This window comes from Coregonus lavaretus (genome assembly GCF_964263955.1).
Source record: "Coregonus lavaretus genome assembly, contig: HAP1_SCAFFOLD_350, whole genome shotgun sequence".
NCBI classification, from domain to species: domain Eukaryota; kingdom Metazoa; phylum Chordata; class Actinopteri; order Salmoniformes; family Salmonidae; genus Coregonus; species Coregonus lavaretus.
Genome location: NW_028160042.1, coordinates 329,257 through 348,753, shown reverse-complemented (window position 1 = coordinate 348,753; position 19,497 = coordinate 329,257). Strand labels below are relative to the sequence as shown.

Sequence of the window (19,497 nt, the reverse complement as noted above, 5' to 3'; positions counted from 1 at the left end):
ATTACAATTATTATTAACACTGGAATGATTGATGTGCAAGAGATGTACACCTCCTGAGTGGCGCAGTGGTCTAAGGCACTGCATCGCAGTGCTAACTGTGCCACTAGAGATCCTGGTTCGAATCCAGGCTCTGTCGCAGCCGGCCGCGACCGGGAGACTCATGGGCGGCGCACAATTGGCCCAGCGTCGTCCAGGGTAGGGGAGGGAATGGCCGGCAGGGATGTAGCTCAGTTGATAGAGCATGGCGTTTGCAATGCCAGGGTTGTGGGTTGTGGGTTCAATTCCCACGGGGGGCCAGTATAAAATAAATAAATATATGTATTCACTAACTTTAAGTCGCTCTGGATAAGAGCGTCTACTAAATGACTAAAATGTAATGTAATTAGTGATGGTCAGGGTAGTGTGAGTGATGGACAGGATGTAGTGACCTGAGGGCAAAGGGCAATAAGAACAGAGACAGGGTGGCCTATGATGGTTTCCAGATGGATGTGAAAGGAAGGAGGACCAAGAGGGTATATAAAAGGTAGAGGGTCTTCTTTGTTAGTTAGTTGGAAACAGCAAAATGGCAAAGCTATGTCCGTTGGTGTTTCTAACCCGGTACCGATCATTAAATACAGAATGTCTAAGTATATCCTTGATTCTTTGAGCAGAAACTCATCATAACAGACTCCAATTACGTTTTTATGTGAGAATTCCAAGAATATTTTTGGGCATTGCTGGCGATGGAATCAGCCAATAACCAAAGGGATGGAAGTATAGACAGCGTTCCTTGATCTGATCTACAGGATATTTGAACTGATCTTCAGGATATGCTTCAGACTATTTTGAAATGTTAACCTAATATAATACATTGTACATTTAGAACGTCTGCACTCCCTTGAACTTTTTTCACATTTTGTTAAGTTACGAAGTGGGATTTAAATATATTAAATTGTAATTTTTTGTAATTGATGTGCTAATTTCAAATTGTCAATGTGGCTTTGATTGGATAGTTGATGTTACGTTGGAAAGCTTTATGTTTATGACAGTTTGCGATAGAACACATGAAAAAAAGGGTGGGTGTCACGGTTTCGGCCGAGGCTGCTCCTCCTCCTGGTTCGGGCAGACTTCGGCGGTCGTCGTCCCCGGAGTACTAGCTGCCACCGATCTATGTTTCATGTTCGTTTGGTTTGGTCTTAATGTTGTACACCTGTGTCTAGTTAGTCCTCGTTAGTGTTCTATTTAGTTCTCGTTGTGTGTGTCTGTGTTTGTGTGTGATTGCGCCTCTGTTACGTGTTGGAGCTACTATTTCCCTCCAGTGTTTTGGAGTGATTACTTTGCACATGTTTTGTGCGCCGTTTATTTTGTCGCCTGTGTGCGCCTTGTATTCGCCTTCAGGCTTATTGTGCTTTTGTTTGTGTGAATTTTGCACTAAAGCCTTTGGACTGAGCCTCTGCTTCCTGCGCCTGATTCATACACCACACCCACCTTCAGCACCTTATGACAGAATCACACACCACAATGGAATCAGCAGGATCGGCAGAGACGCCTGTGTCGCTCGAGGAGCATATCCGTGGACAAGATGGCCAGATTCGACAACTGGAGACCGCTCTACAGGAGGTAATCTACACCTTGCACCGATGGGAGGCCAGCCGGGTACCCACACCTCCACCTACCCTGCCCACCCCATCGGTCGGTCCACCAGTCCTAGGTTCGGAACCCAGGGGGATTCGGCTCTCGCTCCCGAGGGCGTATGACGGAACAGCTGCCGGGTGTCAGGGGTTCCTCCTGCAGGTGGAGCTCTACCTGGCCACTGTACACCCGGTGCCCTCGGGACACGAGAGCGTTTCCGCCCTCATCTCCTGTCTCACGGGCAAGGCGTTGGAGTGGGCTAACGCCGAGTGGAGGAGAATGGACGCCAACACCATGACCTACGCAGAGTTCTCCCGCCGCTTCAAGGCCGTGTTCGACCATCCACCTGAGGGCAAAGCGGCGGGGGAGCGTCTAGTCCAGTTGAGACGGGAGGAGGAGCGCGAAGGCGTTCGCTCTAGAGTACCGGACTCTAGCGGCTGATGCAGGGTGGAATGAACAGGCTCTCATCGACCATTTTCGATGTAACCTACGAGAGGACGTTCAACGTGAGTTGGCCTGCAGGGATACCCATCTTACATTCGACCAGTTGGTCGATATGTCCATCCGTCTGGACACCCTGCTGGCCACCCGTGGACGTCCCGAGGGGAGTCCGTCCATTCCGCCCTCCGGCGCCTCCGAGCCGAGCCCTATGGAGCTCGGGGGTGCCGGCGCTAGAGAACGGAGTAGGAGGAGCCCGAGGGGGCCTGTCTCCTGCACCAAGTGCGGTCGTGGAGGGCACACTGCGGCCAGGTGCTGGGGAGGGTTCTCTGAGGGGGAAGACAACAGGCCACGCACTGGGGGGGCCTCCCAGGTGAGTAGACGTCCCACTTACCCAGAGCTTTCTGTTGTGCACTTTTGTATACCTGTGTGTTTTCCACAGGTTGCACCTCATTCCCAGCATAAGGCGCTCGTAGATTCAGGCGCAGCTGGGAATTTTGTTGATCTGAAGTTTTGTTTTGAGTTAGGGATCCCTCTCCTACCTGTTCACAAACCTTTTCCCGTTCATGCCTTAGATATCCGTCCGTTGGGGTCGGGGTTGATCAGGGAGATCACAGCGCCACTTCGGATGTGTGCGCAGGGGGGTCATGAGGAGACTATACAGCTGTATCTGATCGACTCTCCTGCGTACCCAGTGGTGCTGGGGATTCCCTGGTTAAGCACCCACAACCCTGCTATTTCGTGGCAACAGAGGGCTCTCGATGGGTGGTCTGCTCAGTGCGAGGGGCGATGTCTGGGTGTTTCCGTGGGGGCGACTTCGGTGGAGAGTCCAAACCAAGTGCCCGCACTGCACATTCCGCCTGAATATGGGGATTTAGCTCTCGTGTTTAGCAAAACTAGGGCGACGCAGTTGCCTCCTCATAGACAGGGGGATTGTGCGATTGATCTCCAGGCAGGAGCAGCGCTCCCACGGAGCCATGTGTATCCTTTGTCTCAAGAGGAGAGAAAAGCTATGGAGACTTACATAGCCGAATCTTTGAGACAGGGATACATTCGGCCCTCCACTTCTCCCACCTCCTCAAGCTTCTTTTTTGTGAAAAAGAAAGATGGAGGGTTGCGCCCGTGCATTGATTACCGTGGTCTCAATCAGATTACTGTGAAATACAGTTATCCACTCCCTCTGATTGTGACCATGACGGAGTCATTGCATGGAGCGCGGTTTTTCACAAAACTGGATCTCAGGAGCGCGTATAACTTGGTGCGCATTAGGGAGGGTGACGAATGGAAGACAGCGTTTAGTACCACGTCAGGTCATTTCGAATATCTCGTCATGCCATATGGGTTGATGAATGCTCCATCAGTCTTCCAATCCTTCGTAGATTAGATTTTCCGGGATATGCAGGGACAAGGGGTGGTCGTGTACATTGATGACATTCTGGTGTACTCGTCTACCCGAGCCGAGCATATAACCCTGGTGCGTCGTGTATTGAGGAGGCTGTTGGAACACGACCTATATGTCAAGGCAGAGAAATGTCTGTTTTTCCAGGAGTCGGTCTCCTTTTTGGGTTATCGGTTGTCCACGTCAGGGGTGAGAATGGAGGTGGATCGTGTGTCCGCTGTGCGTAATTGGCAAACCCCAACTACTGTAAAAGAGGTGCAGCAGTTTTTGGGTTTTGCGAATTACTACCGGAGGTTTATCCGGGGTTTTGGACAGGTGGCAGCTCCCATCACGTCCCTTCTGAAGGGGGGTCCGGTGCGACTGCAGTGGTCAGCCGATGCGGACAGGGCCTTTAGGAGACTGAAGGACCTGTTTACGTCGGCTCCGGTGCTGGTGCATCCGGATCCCGCATTACCCTTTCAGGTTGATGTAGACGCGTCTGAGGCTGGTATAGGGGCCGTTCTCTCTCAACGGTCCGGCACGCCACCTAAACTCCGCCCCTGTGCTTTTTACTCTAAGAAGCTCAGCCCGGCGGAGCGTAACTATGACGTTGGGGACAGGGAGCTGTTAGCTGTAGTTCAAGCCCTTAAGGTGTGGAGGCATTGGCTTGAGGGGGCTCAACACCCTTTCCTCATTTTGACTGACCATCGGAACCTGGAGTACATCCGGGCAGCGAGGAGACTGAACCCTCGCCAGGCTCGATGGAGTATGTTTCTCACCAGGTTCGTATTTAAAATCACGTACATCCCTGGGTCCCAGAATGGTAAGGCAGATGAACTGTCCCGGCGGTATGACACGGAGGAGAGGTCCGTTGAGCCCACTCCCATACTACCGGAGTCTTTCCTTGTGGCAACGGTGGTGTGGGAGGTCGATTCCGAAATCGAGCGAGCGTTGCGTACCGACCCCAGCCCTCCACAGTGTCCTGAGGGTCGGAGGTACGTTCCGCTCGAGATTCGGGATCGACTCATTTACTGGGCTCACACGTCACCCTCCTCTGGACATCCGGGTATCGGCCGGACAGTGCATTGCCTTAGCACTAAATACTGGTGGCCCACTTTGGCCAGGGATGTGAGGGTTTATGTCTCCTCCTGCTCGGTGTGCGCCCAGTGTAAGGCGCCCCGACATCTGCCCAGGGGTAAGTTACAACCCCTACACGTTCCACAACGACCATGGTCCCACCTCTCGGTGGATTTTGTAACAGACCTTCCCCTCTCTCAGGGGAATACCTTCCCCTCTCTCAGGGGTTTACCTCCCGGGTGTGGAGAGCGTTTATGGAGCGTTTGGAGGTCTCGGTTAGCCTTACCTCGGGGTACCACCCGGAGAGTAATGGGCAGGTAGAACGTGTCAACCAGGATGTGGGTAGGTTTCTGAGGTCGTATTGGCAGGACCGGACTGAGGAGTGGGCGCGTTACATTCCCTGGGCCGAGATGGCCCAGAATTCTCTCCGCCACTCCTCTACCAACCTAACCCCTTTCCAATGTGTATTAGGTTACCAGCCGGTTCTGGCACCGTGGCAGCAGAGCCAGATCGAGGCCCCTGCGGTGGATGATTGGATGAGGCGCTCGGAAGAGACGTGGAACGCTGCCCACGTCCACCTGCAGCGGGCCGTCCGTCGTCACAAGGCGAGCGCCGATCTCCACCTTAGTGAGGGGCCGGTGTACGCACCCGGAGATCGAGTCTGGCTCTCTACCAGAAACCTACCCCTCCGCCTGCCCTGCCGGAAGCTGGGTCGGCGGTTTGTGGGGCCCTTTAAAGTCCTGAGAAGATTGAACGAGGTGTGTTATAAGTTACATCTACCTGTTGAATATAAGAATATTAACCCCTCGTTCCATATGTCTCTTCTCAGGCTGGTGGTAGCTGGTCCACTCCAGGACAATGAGATAGGAGAGACTCCTCCGCCCCCATTGGACATCGAGGGGGCTCCGGCGTACACCGTTCGGTCCATCTTGGACTCCAGACGCCGGATGGGGGGTCTCCAGTATCTCGTGGAGTGGGAGGGGTACGGCCCGGAGGAGCGGTGCTGGGTGCCGCGGAGGGACATCCTAGACCAATCTCTCCTGTCGGAGTTCCACCGGGACCATCCCGCGCGCCCTGCTCCGCGTCCTCCTGGTCGTCCCCGAGGCCGGGGTCGGCGCACGGCTGGAGCCGCGCGTCAAGTGGGGGGTACTGTCACGGTTTCGGCCGAGGCTGCTCCTCCTCCTGGTTCGGGCAGGCTTCGGCGGTCGTCGTCCCCGGAGTACTAGCTGCCACCGATCTATGTTTCATGTTCGTTTGGTTTGGTCTTAATGTTGTACACCTGTGTCTAGTTAGTCCTCGTTAGTGTTCTATTTAGTTCTCGTTGTGTGTGTCTGTGTTTGTGTGTGATTGCGCCTCTGTTACGTGTTGGAGCTACTATTTCCCTCCAGTGTTTTGGAGTGATTACTTTGCACATGTTTTGTGCGCTGTTTATTTTGTCGCCTGTGTGCGCCTTGTATTCGCCTTCAAGCTTATTGTGCTTTTGTTTGTGTGAATTTTGCACTAAAGCCTTTGGACTGAGCCTCTGCGTCCTGCGCCTGATTCATACACCACACCCACCTTCAGCACCTTATGACAGTGGGTGTCATGTTTTGGCTGACAAATGTACTAAAATGTAATAACTAACTGTAAGTCGCTCTGGATAAGAGCGTCTGCTAATTGACTAAAATGTAAATGTAATGATGTGCAAATAGAGATACTGGGGTGCAAATGAGCAAAATAAATAACAATATGGGGATGAGGTAGTTGGGCGGGCTAATTTCAGATGGGCTGTGTACAGGTGCAGTGATCGGTAAGGTGCTCTGACAACTGATGCTTAAAGTTAGTGAGGGAGATAAGAGTCTCCAGCTTCAGAGATTTTTGCAGTTCGTTCCAGTCATTGGCAGCAGAGTACTGGAAGGAATGGCGGCCAAAGGAGGTGTTGGCTTTGGGGATGACCAGTGAGATATACCTGCTGGAGCGCATACTACGGGTGGGTGTTGCTATGGTGACTAATGAGCTAAGATAAGGCAGGGATTTGCCTAGCAGTGATTTATAGATGGCCTGGAGCCAGTGGGTTTGGCGACGAATATGTAGTGAGGACCAGCCAACAAGAGCGCACAGGTCACAGTGGTGGGTAGTATATGGGGCTTTGGTGAAAAACGGATGGCACTGTGATAGACTACATCCAATTTGCTTGGAGGCTATTTTGTAAATGACATCGCCAAAGTCAAGGATCGGTAGGATAGTCAGTTTTACGAGGGCATGTTTGGCAGCATGAGTGAAGGAGGCTTTGTTGCGAAATAGGAAGCCGATTCTAGATTTAACTTTGGATTGGAGATGCTTAATGTGAGTCTGGAAGGAGAGTTTACAGTCTAACCAGACACCTAGGTATTTGTAGTTCCACTCACAAACCGATCGCTGTACATCGTGCTGAAATAGCGACATGTCTATGCGGCTGCGTGCCTAATTAATCGATGATAGGGTTCCTGTGGTGCAAGAGCATGTAAAGCTTTGCTTTAGCTAATGGATGAAGGTTTATTGGTAGGCCTCTATTTGGTCGTCATTTTCTCATTTTAGTCATTTAGCAGATGCTCTTATCCAGAGCGACTTACAGTTAGTGAGTGCCTATATAATTTGTTTCATACTTGCCCCCCATGGGAATCGAACCCACAACCCTGGCGTTGCAAACGACATGCTTTACCAACTGAGCTACACGGGGCCTAACATTTCACGAAATCTATAAATGGTGTTGTAATGCTGCAATTTTATAGCCTGCTGGCTGGTGGTAATAATGTCATTTATTGTTCAGTAATTAAAACTGGACATTCAAACATTGCAGATTTTAAAATAAATGATCCATACATACTAATCAGCTACCAATTGATGTTTTAAATAATATACAACTGTCCTGTAGCGGATACCTGAACCTGCATGACATGATCCCTCCTCGTGCTCTCTCCCACCTTGGATAGAATGCTGTTGTGCATAAATCTATTTAAATTAAATACAGTAAAATCCCATTTATATACACTACCGGTCAAAAGTTTTAGAACACCTACTCATCAAGGGTTTTTCTTAATTTTTTACTATGCTCTACATTGTAGAATAATAGTGAAGACATCAAAACTATGAAATAACACATATGGAATCATGTAGTAACCTAAAAAGTATTTGTATTCATTAGGAATCCCCATTAGCTGCTCCCAAGGCAGCAGCTACTCTTCCTGGGGTCGAAACAATATTTGTGATTCTTCAAATAGCCACCCTTTGCCTTGAAGACAGCTTTGCACACTCTTGACATTCTCTCAACCAGCTTCATGAGGTAGTCACCTGGAATGCATTTCAATAAACAGGTGTGCCTTCTTAAAAGTTAATTTGTGGAATTTCTTTCCTTCTTAATGCATTTGATTCAATCAGTTTTGTTGTGACAAGGTAAGGGGGGGGGGGGGGGTATACAGAAGATAGCCATATTTGGTAAAAGACCAAGTCCATATTATGGCAAGAACAGCTCACATAAGCAAAGAGAAACGACAGTCCATCATTACTTTAAGACATGAAGATCAGTCACTCATTTCAAGAACTTCGAACGTTTCTTAAAGTGCAGTCGCAAAAACCATCAAGCTCTATGATGAAACTGGCTCTCATGAGGACCGCCACAGGAATGGAAGACCCAGTTACCTCTGCTGCAGAGGATAAGTTCATTAGAGTTACCAGCCTCAGAAATTGCAGCCCAAATAAATGCTTCAGAGTTAAATCACATACACACCTCAACATCAACTGTTCAGAGGGGACTGTGTGAATCAGTCCTTCATGGTCGAACTGCTACAAAGAAAAAACTACTAAAGGACACCAATAAGAAGAAGACACTTGCTTGGGCCAAGAAACACAAGCAATGGACATTAGACCGGTGGAAATTTGTCCTTTGGTCTGGAGTCTAAATTGGAGATTTTTGGTTCCAGCCGCAGTGTCTTTGGTAAGGCAGATCTTTGTGAACAGATGATCGCATGTGTATCTCCCACCGTAAAGCATGGAGGAGGAGGTGTTATGGTGTGGGGGTGCTTTGCTGGTGACACTGTCTGTGATTTATTTAGAATTCAAGGCACACTTAACCAGCATGGCTACCACAGCATTCTGCAGCGATACGCCATTCCATCTTGATTGGGCTTAGTTGGACTATCATTTGTTTTTCAACAGGACAATGACCCAACACACCTCCAGGCTATGTAAGGGCTATGTTACCAAGAAGGAGAGTGATGTAGTGCTGCATCAGATGACCTGGCCTCCACATTCCCCCGACCTAAACTAAATTGAGATCGTTTCGGATGAGTCGGACCGCAGAGTGAAGGAAAAGCAGCCAACAAGTGCTCAGCATATGTGGGAACTCCTTCAAGACTGTTGGAAAAGTATTCCAGGTGAAGCTGGTAGAGAGAATGGCAAGAGTGTGCAAAGCTGTCATCAAGGCAAAGGGTGGCTATTTGAAGAATCTCAAATATAAAACATGTTTTGAATTGTTTAACACTTTTTTGGTTACTACATGATTCCATATGTGTTATTTCATAGTTTTGATGTCTTCACTATTAGTCTACAATGTAGAAAATAGTCCAAATAAAGAAAAACCCTTGAATGAGTAGGTGTTCTAAAACCTTTGTCTGGTAGTGTAAGTATTCACACCTGAGTCAATACTTTATAGAAGCACCTTTTAGCAGCAGTTACAGCTGAGTCTTTCTGGGTAAGTCTCTAAGAGCTTTCTAAACCTGGATTGTGCAACATTTACTATTATTATTTTACAAATTCTTCAAGCTCCGTCAAATTGGTTGTTGATCATTGCTAGACAACAGTGGCAGGACATTTACATTTTTGTCATTTAGCAGACACTCTTATCCAGAGCGACTTACAGTTAGTGAGTGCATACATTATTATATACAGTGGGGAGAACAAGTATTTGATACACTGCCGATTTTGCAGGTTTTCTTACTTACAAAGCATGTAGAGGTCTATAATTTTTATCATAGGTACACTTCAACTGTGAGAGACGGAATTTAAAACAAAAATCCAGAAAATCATATTGTATGATTTTAAAGTAATTAATTCGCATTTTATTGCAAAAAGTTAAATTGCTTTGCCAAATTTTTTTGCATTATTACTTTAGTTCCTTGTTGCAAACAGGATGCATGTTTTGGAATATTTTTATTATGTACAGGCTTCCTTCTTTTCACTCTGTCATTTAGGTTAGTATTGTGGAGTAACTACAATGTTGTTGATCCATTCTCAGTTTTCTCCTATCACAGCCATTAAACTCTGTAACTGTTTAAAAGTCAGCATTCGCCTCATGGTGAAATCCCTGAGCGGTTTCCTTCCTCACTGGCAACTGAGTTAAGAAGGATGTCTCTATCTTTGTAGAAGCTGGGTATATTGATACACCATCCAAAGTGTAATGAATGAAGGAATATTCAATGTCGTCTACCCATAGGTGCCCTTCTTTGTGAGGCATTGGAAAACTTCCCTGGTCGTTGTGGTTGAATCTGTGTTTGAAATTCACTGCTCGACTGAGAGACATTACAGATAATTGTACAGTATGTCTGGGATACGGAGATGAGGTAGTCATTCAAAAATCATGTTAAACACTATTATTGCACACAGAGTGAGTCCATGCAACTTATTATGTGACTTGTTGAGAAGATTTTTACTCCTGAACTTTCTTAGGCTTGTCATAACAAATAGGTTGAATTCTTATTAACTCAAGACAATTCAGCTTTTTATTTTTAATTAATTTGTTCGAAAAACATGATTCCACTTTGACATTTTGGGGTATTGTGAGTATGCCAGTGACAAAATTAATCTCAATTTAATCTATTTTAAATTCAGGGTTGTAACAACAAAATGTAAAAAAGTGGAAGGGGTATAAATACTTTCTGAAGGCACTGTATATACAGTATTTATCGGCTATTTCGCTGTTAACTAAAGATCTCCAATACGAACAGCTCTTAATTGTGTTATTTACTCCTCTTCACGTCATGTTAGAGAACAGGTCTTAGTTGTGTTATTAACTTAGTTGTGTGTTATTCGTCATGTTAGAGAACAGCTATTAATTGTGTGTTATTCACTCCTCTTCACGTCATGTTAGAGAACAGCTATTAGTTGTTTACAATAATCCACGGGGTTGAGTGCCTTGTTGTTTAAATTCAATAACACCATAGAGATTTCAATCATATCAGTCTATCTTACCTTACAGGCCTAACTCAATATTAGGGATCTAATAACACCATAGAGAATCAAATCAAGCTTTATTTATACAGCACATTTCAGACATGGAATGGAACACAATGTGCTTCACAGGAAAAAAACTAATAAAAACAATTAAAATGAAACTAAATATTTACTACACAAATATGAGGATAAAAAACTAAAGAATTACAATAAAAAATGCACGACTAAAAAGCACCCTGAGGAAAAGCACCACTAAAAAGGTGTGTTTTAAGATCTATTTTTTAAAATGCCACAGTTTCCTTCCCCCTCAGGTTCTCTGGCTATTCCAGAGGCTGGGAGGCATACTAACTAAAGGCTGCCTCTCCATGCCTCTTGGTCCTAGGCTTTGGGATAGTTAAAAAGGCCAGTGACACTGCAGGCCTTTTCTCTAATCAGAGCTTTCTGCCCCTCCCCAAGACAAAACTCACTGCTGTTAATCAGATATCCATCCTCCTCCTTCTCCTCTTTCACTGTGACAGTCATCCCCCCCGCCTCCCCTTTCACTGTGACAGTCATCTCCCCCTCCTCTCCTTTCACTGTGACAGTCATCTCCCCCTCCTCTCCTTTCACTGTGATATCCTCCTCTTCCTCTTTCACAACAATGTTCAGCCCCAGAGCTTCTTTCTCCAACCAGCACACATCTTCTTTTGTACGGGGCGAGTAGCTTATTGAGCTCATGGTTGTGGACGTTAGTTGGCTAGCTAGTTAATTAGCATTAGCGTAGTGCTAGGCTATCTTAACAAGCTAGCTGAATAACAACATATATATATGACTAGTAAGCACACAGACTGTTCTCACTAGTAAGCACGCCCCCATTCTCATCGACGGGGCTGTAGTGGAACAGGTTGAGAGCTTCAAGTTCCTTGGTGTCCACATCACCAACGAACTATCATGGTCCAAACACACCAAGACAGTCGTGAAGAGGGCACGACAAAGCCTATTCCCCCTCAGGAGACTAAAAAGATTTGGCATGGGTCCTCAGATCCTCAAAAAATTCTACAGCTGCACCATCGAGAGCATCCTGACTGGTTGCATCACCGCCTGGTATGGCAACTGCTTGGCCTCTGACCGCAAGGCACTACAGAGGGTAGTGCGTACGGCCCAGTACATCACTGGGGCAAAGCTCCCTGCCATCCAGGACCTCTATACCAGGCGGTGTCAGAGGAAGGCCCTCAAAATTGTCAAAGACTCCAGTCACCCTAGTCATAGACTGTTCTCTCTGCTACCGCACGGCAAGCGGTACCGGAGTGCCAAGTCTAGGTCCAAAAGACTTCTCAACAGCTTCTACCCCCAAGCCATAAGACTCCTGAACAGCTAATCATGGCTACCCGGACTATTTGCACTGCCCCCCCACCCCATCCTTTTTACGCTGCTGCTACTCTGTTAAGTATTTATGCATAGTCACTTTAACTCTACCCACATGTACCTCAACTACCTCAACTAGCCGGTGCCCCTGCACATTGACTATGCAACGGTACCCCCCTGTATATATAGCCTCCCTACTGTCACTTTATTTTATTGTATATATAGCCCTCCTACTGTCACTTTATTTTACTTCTGCTCTTTTTTTCTCAACACTTTGTTGTTGTTTTAGTCTTACTTTTTTGTTTAAAATAAATGCACTGTTGGTTAAGGGCTGTAAGTAAGCATTTCACTGTAATGTCTGCACCTGTTGTATTCGGCGCATGTGACCAATAAAATTTGATTTGATTTATAACCCTGCTGTTAATAGTGGTCCTCTGTAGCTCAATTGGTAGAGCATGGTGCTTGTAACGCCAGGGTAGTAGGTTCGATCCCCGGGACCACCCATACGTAAAAATGTATGCGCACATGACTAAGTCGCTTTGGATAAAAGCATCTGCTAAATGGCATATTATTATTATTATAATATACACAAAATGCTTTTTCAGTTCTGCCCACAAATGTTCTATAGGATTGAGGTCAGGGCTTTGTGATGGCCACTCAAATTCCTTGACATTGTTGTCCTTAAGCCATTTTGCCACAACTTTGGAAGTATGCTTGGGGTCATTGTCCATTTGGAAGACCTATTTGCGACCAAGCTTTAACTTCCTGACTGATGTCTTGAGATGTTGCTTTAATATATCCAGATAATTTTCCTTCCGCATGATGCCATCTATTTTGTGAAGTGCACCAGTCCCTCCTTCAGCAAATCACACCCACAGCATGATGCTGCTACCCCCGTGCTTCAGTTGGGATGGTGTTCATCGGCTTGCAAGCGACCCCCCCCACCCACCCCATACCCCCCTTTTCCAAGCAAAGAGGCACTGAGTTTGAAGGTAGGCCTGGAAATACATCCACAGGTACACCTCCAATTGACTCAAATGATGTCAATTAGCCTATCAGAAGCATCTAAAGCCATGACATCATTTTCTGGAATTTTCCAAGCTGTTTAAAGGCACAGTCAACTTAGTGTATGTAACTTCTGACCCACTGGAATTGTGATATAGTGAATTATAAATGAAATATTCAGTTTGTAAAGAATTGTTGTCATGCAGAAAGTAGACGTCCTAACCGACTTGCCAAAACTATAGTTTGTTAACAAGACATTTGTGGAGTGGTTGAAAAACGAGTTTTAATGACTCCAGCCTAAGTGTATGTAAACTTCCGACTTCAAATGTACAGTGGGGAAAAAAAGTATTTAGTCAGCCACCACTTAAAAAGATGAGAGGCCTGTAATTTTCATCATAGGTACACGTCAACTATGACAGACAAAATGAGAAAAAAAATCCAAAATTTCACATTGTAGGATTTTTAATGAATTTATTTGCAAATGATGGTGGAAAATAAGTATTTGGTAAGTAACAAAAGTTTCTCAATACTTTGTTATATACCCTTTGTTGGCAATGACACAGGTCAAACGATTTATGTAAGTCTTCACAAGGTTTTCACACACTGTTGCTGGTATTTTGGCCCATTCCTCCATGCAGATCTCCTCTAGAGCAGTGATGTTTTGGGGCTGTCGCTGGGCAACACGGACTTTCAACTCCCTCCAAAGATTTTCTATGGGGTTGAGATCTGGAGACTGGCTAGGCCACTCCAGGACCTTGAAATGCTTCTTACGAAGCCACTCCTTCGTTGCCCGGGCGGTGTGTTTGGGATCATTGTCATGCTGAAAGACCCAGCCACGTTTCATCTTTAATTCCCTTGCTGATGGAAGGAGGTTTTCACTCAAAATTTCACGATACATGGCCCCATTCATTCTTTCCTTTCCACGGATCAGTCGTCCTGGTCCCTTTGCAGAAAAACAGCCCCAAAGCATGATGTTTCCACCCCCATGCTTCACAGTAGGTATGGTGTTCTTGGGATGCAACTCAGCATTCTTTGTCCTCCAAACACGACGAGTTGAGTTTTTACCAAAAAGTTATATTTTGGTTTCATCTGACCATATGACATTCTCCCAATCCTCTTCTGGATCATCCGAATGCACTCTAGCAAACTTCAGATGGGCCTGGACATGTACTGGCTTAAGCAGGGGGACACATCTGGCACTGCAGGATTTGAGTCCCTGGAGGCGTAGTGTGTTACTGATGGTAGGCTTTGTTACTTTGGTCCCAGCTCTCTGCAGGTCATTCACTAGGTCCCCCCGTGTGGTTCTGGGATTTTTGCTCACCGTTCTTGTGATCATTTTGACCCCACGGGGTGAGATCTTGCGTGGAGCCCCAGATCGAGGGAGATTATCAGTGGTCTTGTATGTCTTCCATTTCCTAATAATTGCTCCCACAGTTGATTTATTCAAACCAAGCTGCTTACCTATTGCAGATTCAGTCTTCCCAGCCTGGTGCAGGTCTACAATTTTGTTTCTGGTGTCCTTTGACAGCTCTTTGGTCTTGGCCATAGTGGAGTTTGGAGTGTGACTGTTTGAGGTTGTGGACAGGTGTCTTTTATACTGATAAGTTCAAACAGGTGCCATTAATACAGGTAATGAGTGGAGGACAGAGGAGCCTCTTAAAGAAGAACTTACAGGTCTGTGAGAGCCAGAAATATTGCTTGTTTGTAGGTGACCAAATACTTATTTTCCACCATAATTAGCAAATAAATTCATAAAAAATCCTACAATGTGATTTTCTGGAGAAAAAAATTCTCCATTTGTCTGTCATAGTTGACGTGTACCTATGATGAAAATTACAGGCCTCTCTCATCTTTTTAAGTGGGAGAACTTGCACAATTGGTGGCTGACTAAATACTTTTTTCCCCCACTGTATATGACATGTAATAACTAGTAAGCACACAGACTGTGTTTAAAACCCTGCTGTTAATATACAGTCTTGGTCAAAAGTTGAGAATGACCCAAATATTAATTTTCACAAAGTCTGCTGCCTCAGTTTTTATGATGGCAATTTGCTTATACTCCAGACTGTTATGAAGAGTGATCAGATGAATTGCAATTAATTGCATTTTGCCATGAAAATGAACTTAATCCCCCAAAAACATTTCCACTGCATTTCAGCCCTGCCACAAAAGGACCAGCTGACATCATGTCAGTGATTCTCTTGTTAACACAGGTGAGAGTGTTGACGAGGACAAGGCTGGAGATCACCCTGTCATGCTGATTGAGTTAGAATAACAGACTGGAAGTTTTAAAAAGGAGGGTGGTAATTGAAATCATTGTTCTTCCTCTGTTAACCATGGTTACCTGCAAGGAAGACAAGGTGAGCGCTACCATCAGTCCTGTGTCATGCCAACAGTAAAGCATCCTGAGACCATTCATGTGTGGGGTTGCTTCTCAGCCAAGGGAGTGGGCTCACTCACAATTTTGCCTAAGAACACAGCCATGAATAAAGAATGGTACCAACACATCCTCAGAGAGCAACTTCTCCCAACCATCCAATAACAGTTTGGTGACGAACAATGCCTTTTCCAGCATGATGGAGCACCTTGCCATAAGGCAAAAGTGATAACTAAGTGGCTCGGGGAACAAAACATCGAAATGTTGGGTCCATGGGCCAGGAAACTCCCCAGACCTTAATCCCATTGAGAACTTGTGGTCAATCCTCAAGAGGCGGGTGGACAAACAAAAACCCACCAATTCTGACAAACTCCAAGCATTGATTAGGCAAGAATGGGCTGCCATCAGTCAGGATGTGGCCCAGAAGTTAATTGACAGCATGCCATTGCAGAGGTCTTGAAATAGAAGGGTCAACGCTGCAAATATTAACTCATTGCATAAACTTAATGTAATTGTCAATAAAAGCCTTTGACACTTATGGAATGCTTGTAATTATACTTCAGTATACCATAGTAACATCTGAGAAAAATATCTAAAAACACTGAAGCAGCCAACTTTGTGGTTTGTTTGTTTGCTAGCAAGCTACCGAGGCGGCTGATGAGTCCGTGTTGTTGTTGAAAAAGCGTCCTGTCCACTGGAGGAAACAGCTCTTGAAAGACTCACATCGTCATCTGCTGACTGGAGTGGTTAATGCAGTTTGGGAAAATATTCACTATACCGTGTTCATTCTGCCAAACAATATCATGTCATTTCAAAATAAGGTGAGCTGGATGGTAGACGGGGTTGGTCATGGTGAGTTGGCTGGTAGACAGGGTTGATCATGGTGATGGTGAGTTGGCTGGTAGACAGGGTTGATCATGGTGAGTTGGATGGTAGACAGGGTTGATCATGGTGAGTTGGATGGTAGACAGGGTTGATCATGGTGATGGTGAGTTGGCTGGTAGACAGGGTTGATCATGAGGATGGTGAATTGTCCTCAGACAGTTATCAGTCTTCAGATCCCTCTAGCTTGCTCGCTAAGCAAACCAAAGAAATCTACCTGCCAACATTTCTGTAATCTCTGGTGAACAGACTTAACTGGTATCATAGCATCTGTCAACAGACTGTGGGACGGCAGCGACTTAAGGGACTTTTCTGACCACATCCCAACTAGTCAACATGTTAAACGGACCCTTGCCTTAACCCTAACGATAAACTTGCAGAGAGATGGGGAGGAGCTACCGCCCTGCTTTCTCTGAGCTGACCAATCCTGTTGTTGGGAAACACCCACACCATTCTGTTGTTGGGGTACGTACGCCCACACCATTCAAACACAGACTATTTCACTCACATTGCAATTAATAGAAATCTTGAAATAATAGATTTTTAAAGTTATCAGAGGGTGGACCCCTTGTTGACAGTACATCAAATTACACTAAGGAAGGCCACATTAAGAACGCTTGAGGTGGCAAAACTCACCCTGTAGGGCTTCTCTCCGGTGTGTGTACACTAGTCTACCATTAACTGGATTGAGCTACCAAAAGTGGAAAGGTTACCCAACAGTGTGGTGTTTTCTCTTGTGTAAAGCCAGGCTTCCTGACTGAGTGAATCTCAGCCCACAGTCAGTGGTAAGGCTTCTCTCCTGTGTGTATTCTCCTGTGTAGTACAAGTCCACGTGAAGTGGTTAAGCTCATTCCACAGTCTGAGCAGTGATAAGGCTTCTCTCCTGTGTGTATTCTCTTGTGTTCAGCCAGGTGTCCTGACCGAGTGAATCTCTTCCCACACTGATCACAGCTATAAGGCTTCTCTCCTGTGTGTATTCTCTTGTGTACAGCCAGGTGTCCTGACTGAGTGAATCTCTTCCCACACTGATCACAGCTATAAGATTTATCTCCAGTGTGTGTTCGCTGGTGAACTTTTAAATCCCCTGAAGTAGTACAACTCATTCCACAGTCTGAGCAGTGGTAAGGTTTCTCTCGTGTGTGTATTCTCTTGTGTACAGCCAGGCTTCCTGAATGAGTGAATCTCTTCCCACACTGATCACAACCAAAAGGCTTCTCTCCTGTGTGTGTTCTCTTGTGTACTAGAAGTCCGTTTGAAGTGGTTAAGCTCATTCCACAGTCTGAGCAGTGGTAAGGTTTCTCTCCTGTGTGTATTCTCTTGTGTTCAACCAGGCTTCCTGAATGAGTGAATCTCTTCCCACACTGATCACAACCAAAAGGCTTCTCTCCTGTGTGTATTCTCTTGTGTACAGCCAGGCTTCCTGAATGAGTGAATCTCTTCCCACATTGATCACAGCTATAAGGATTCTCTCCTGTGTGTATTCTCTTGTGTACAGCCAGGCTTCCTGACTGAGTGAAACTCTTCCCACACGTATCACAGCTATAAGGTTTCTCTCCTGTGTGTATTCTCTTGTGTGTATTAAGATTTGTTGAAGAGGTAAAACTCTTTCCACAGTCAAAGCAGCAGTGAGGTTTCTTCCCTGTAAGTCTCTGCTGGTGTTTCTTGAGGTGTTCTGATCTGGAGAGACTCTTCTCTGCCTCATCAGCATCATGATGTTGGTTAGCCTCCCCAGATGATAAGCCCCTTCTACTGAGAGAGCGATGGTTAGGGCTGTCCCCTGTGAAACAAAGACAGACAGTTAGGGTTCCTTCTTCATATCGAAGTTAGTTCAAGGCCCAGCTTTCCAACTCTTGTGATCAGATTTGAGCATTTTGGATGCGTTAAAATCATCAATGTAACCAATGGGGTAGGAGTGCTTCTAATGAGTCTACATTTTAATAAATGTATCTAAGAGCATAAACCCACTCAGTCCCGGTGTTTTCCTGCAGTCGACCAGCAGCACAGACACCCTCTTCAGACCCAGCAGTAAGTTACCAGGAGAGTCACGACCTGGGGACCCAAAGAGGGGGAGGGGGGAGGAGGGTTGGAGGGAGAGGGAGGAGGGGGGTGGGATAGGTGTTTCCTGTAAATCCCAAAAAGAGGGTAGTGCAGTTCAAGTTAGTACACTGAGGGTAAAACAACACAACAATGGTATGATGAGGTCTTGCATTTAAATGGGGACGGCCACAACGGAGTGGAAACAATGCCCCCTTGCTGTTTAAGACTTAATGGACACCAAATACATTTTTTCCCAAACTCTGCTTCTTCATTCCGGTCCGTTGAACAACAGGAAGTTACCAAACCACAGAAGATGAAAAATGTTTTTTTCAACGATGGGTTTATGATATAGCTTGCAACTTGTAAACGATTACCCATTCCTAAAAGTGAGTACCACTTTCACAGCATGTTAAAAATAATACACATTGTCTGTTTGCTTGCTACGCAGATTTGCAGTGCTCAAATATTGTAACTGTATGTAACACGCACGATATGAACCCGGGGCTCCCACGGGAGAAACCAATATCTTACACTTCAGACCAATAGGACATTCCCTATCAGGAAAAAGGGCAAATTGATTTAGCTTATTTTTATTTTAGACACCAATTACGTTTCTATGTGAGAATTCCAATAATATTTTTGGGCATTGCTGGCGATGGAATCAGCCAATAACCAAAGGGATGGAAGTATAGACAGCGTTCCTTGATCTGATCTACAGGCTATTTGATCTGATCTTCAGGATATGCATCAGACTATTTTGAAATGTTAACCAAATATAATACATTGCCTTTAGAATGTCTGCACTCCCTTGAACCTTTTTCACATTTTGTTACGTTACAAAGTGGGATTTACATTTATTAAATTGTAATTTTTTGTAATTGATGTGCTAATTTCAAATTGTCAATGTGGCTTTGTTTGGATAGTTGATGCTACGTTGGAAAGCTTTATGTTTATGACAGTTTGCAATAGAACACATGAAAAAAAGGGTGGGTGTCATGTTTTGGCTGACAAATGTACTAAAATGTAATAACATCCAGTACCAGTCATAAGTTTGGACACCTACTCCAAAGGTTTTCTTTTTACTATTTTCTACATTGTAGAATAATAATGAAGACATCAAAACTATGAAATAACACATATGGAATCATGTTGTAACCAACAA

General features: G+C 45.5%; 1 protein-coding gene across 1 annotated transcript in view; it reads right to left on the bottom strand.

Annotated features, from left to right (window-relative positions):
• Positions 1–392: 392 nt before the first annotated feature.
• LOC311122251 (uncharacterized protein) overlaps positions 393–19,497 on the bottom strand; it is a gene marked incomplete at both ends in the record, with an annotated part of 54,684 nt that continues 35,579 nt past the window's right edge. Inside the window, 2 exons of the mRNA XM_084196640.1 lie at positions 393–428; positions 17,627–17,770. Of these exons, the coding sequence (XP_084052766.1) occupies positions 393–428; positions 17,627–17,770 (180 nt within the window). The remainder of the gene's footprint in view (positions 429–17,626; positions 17,771–19,497) is intronic.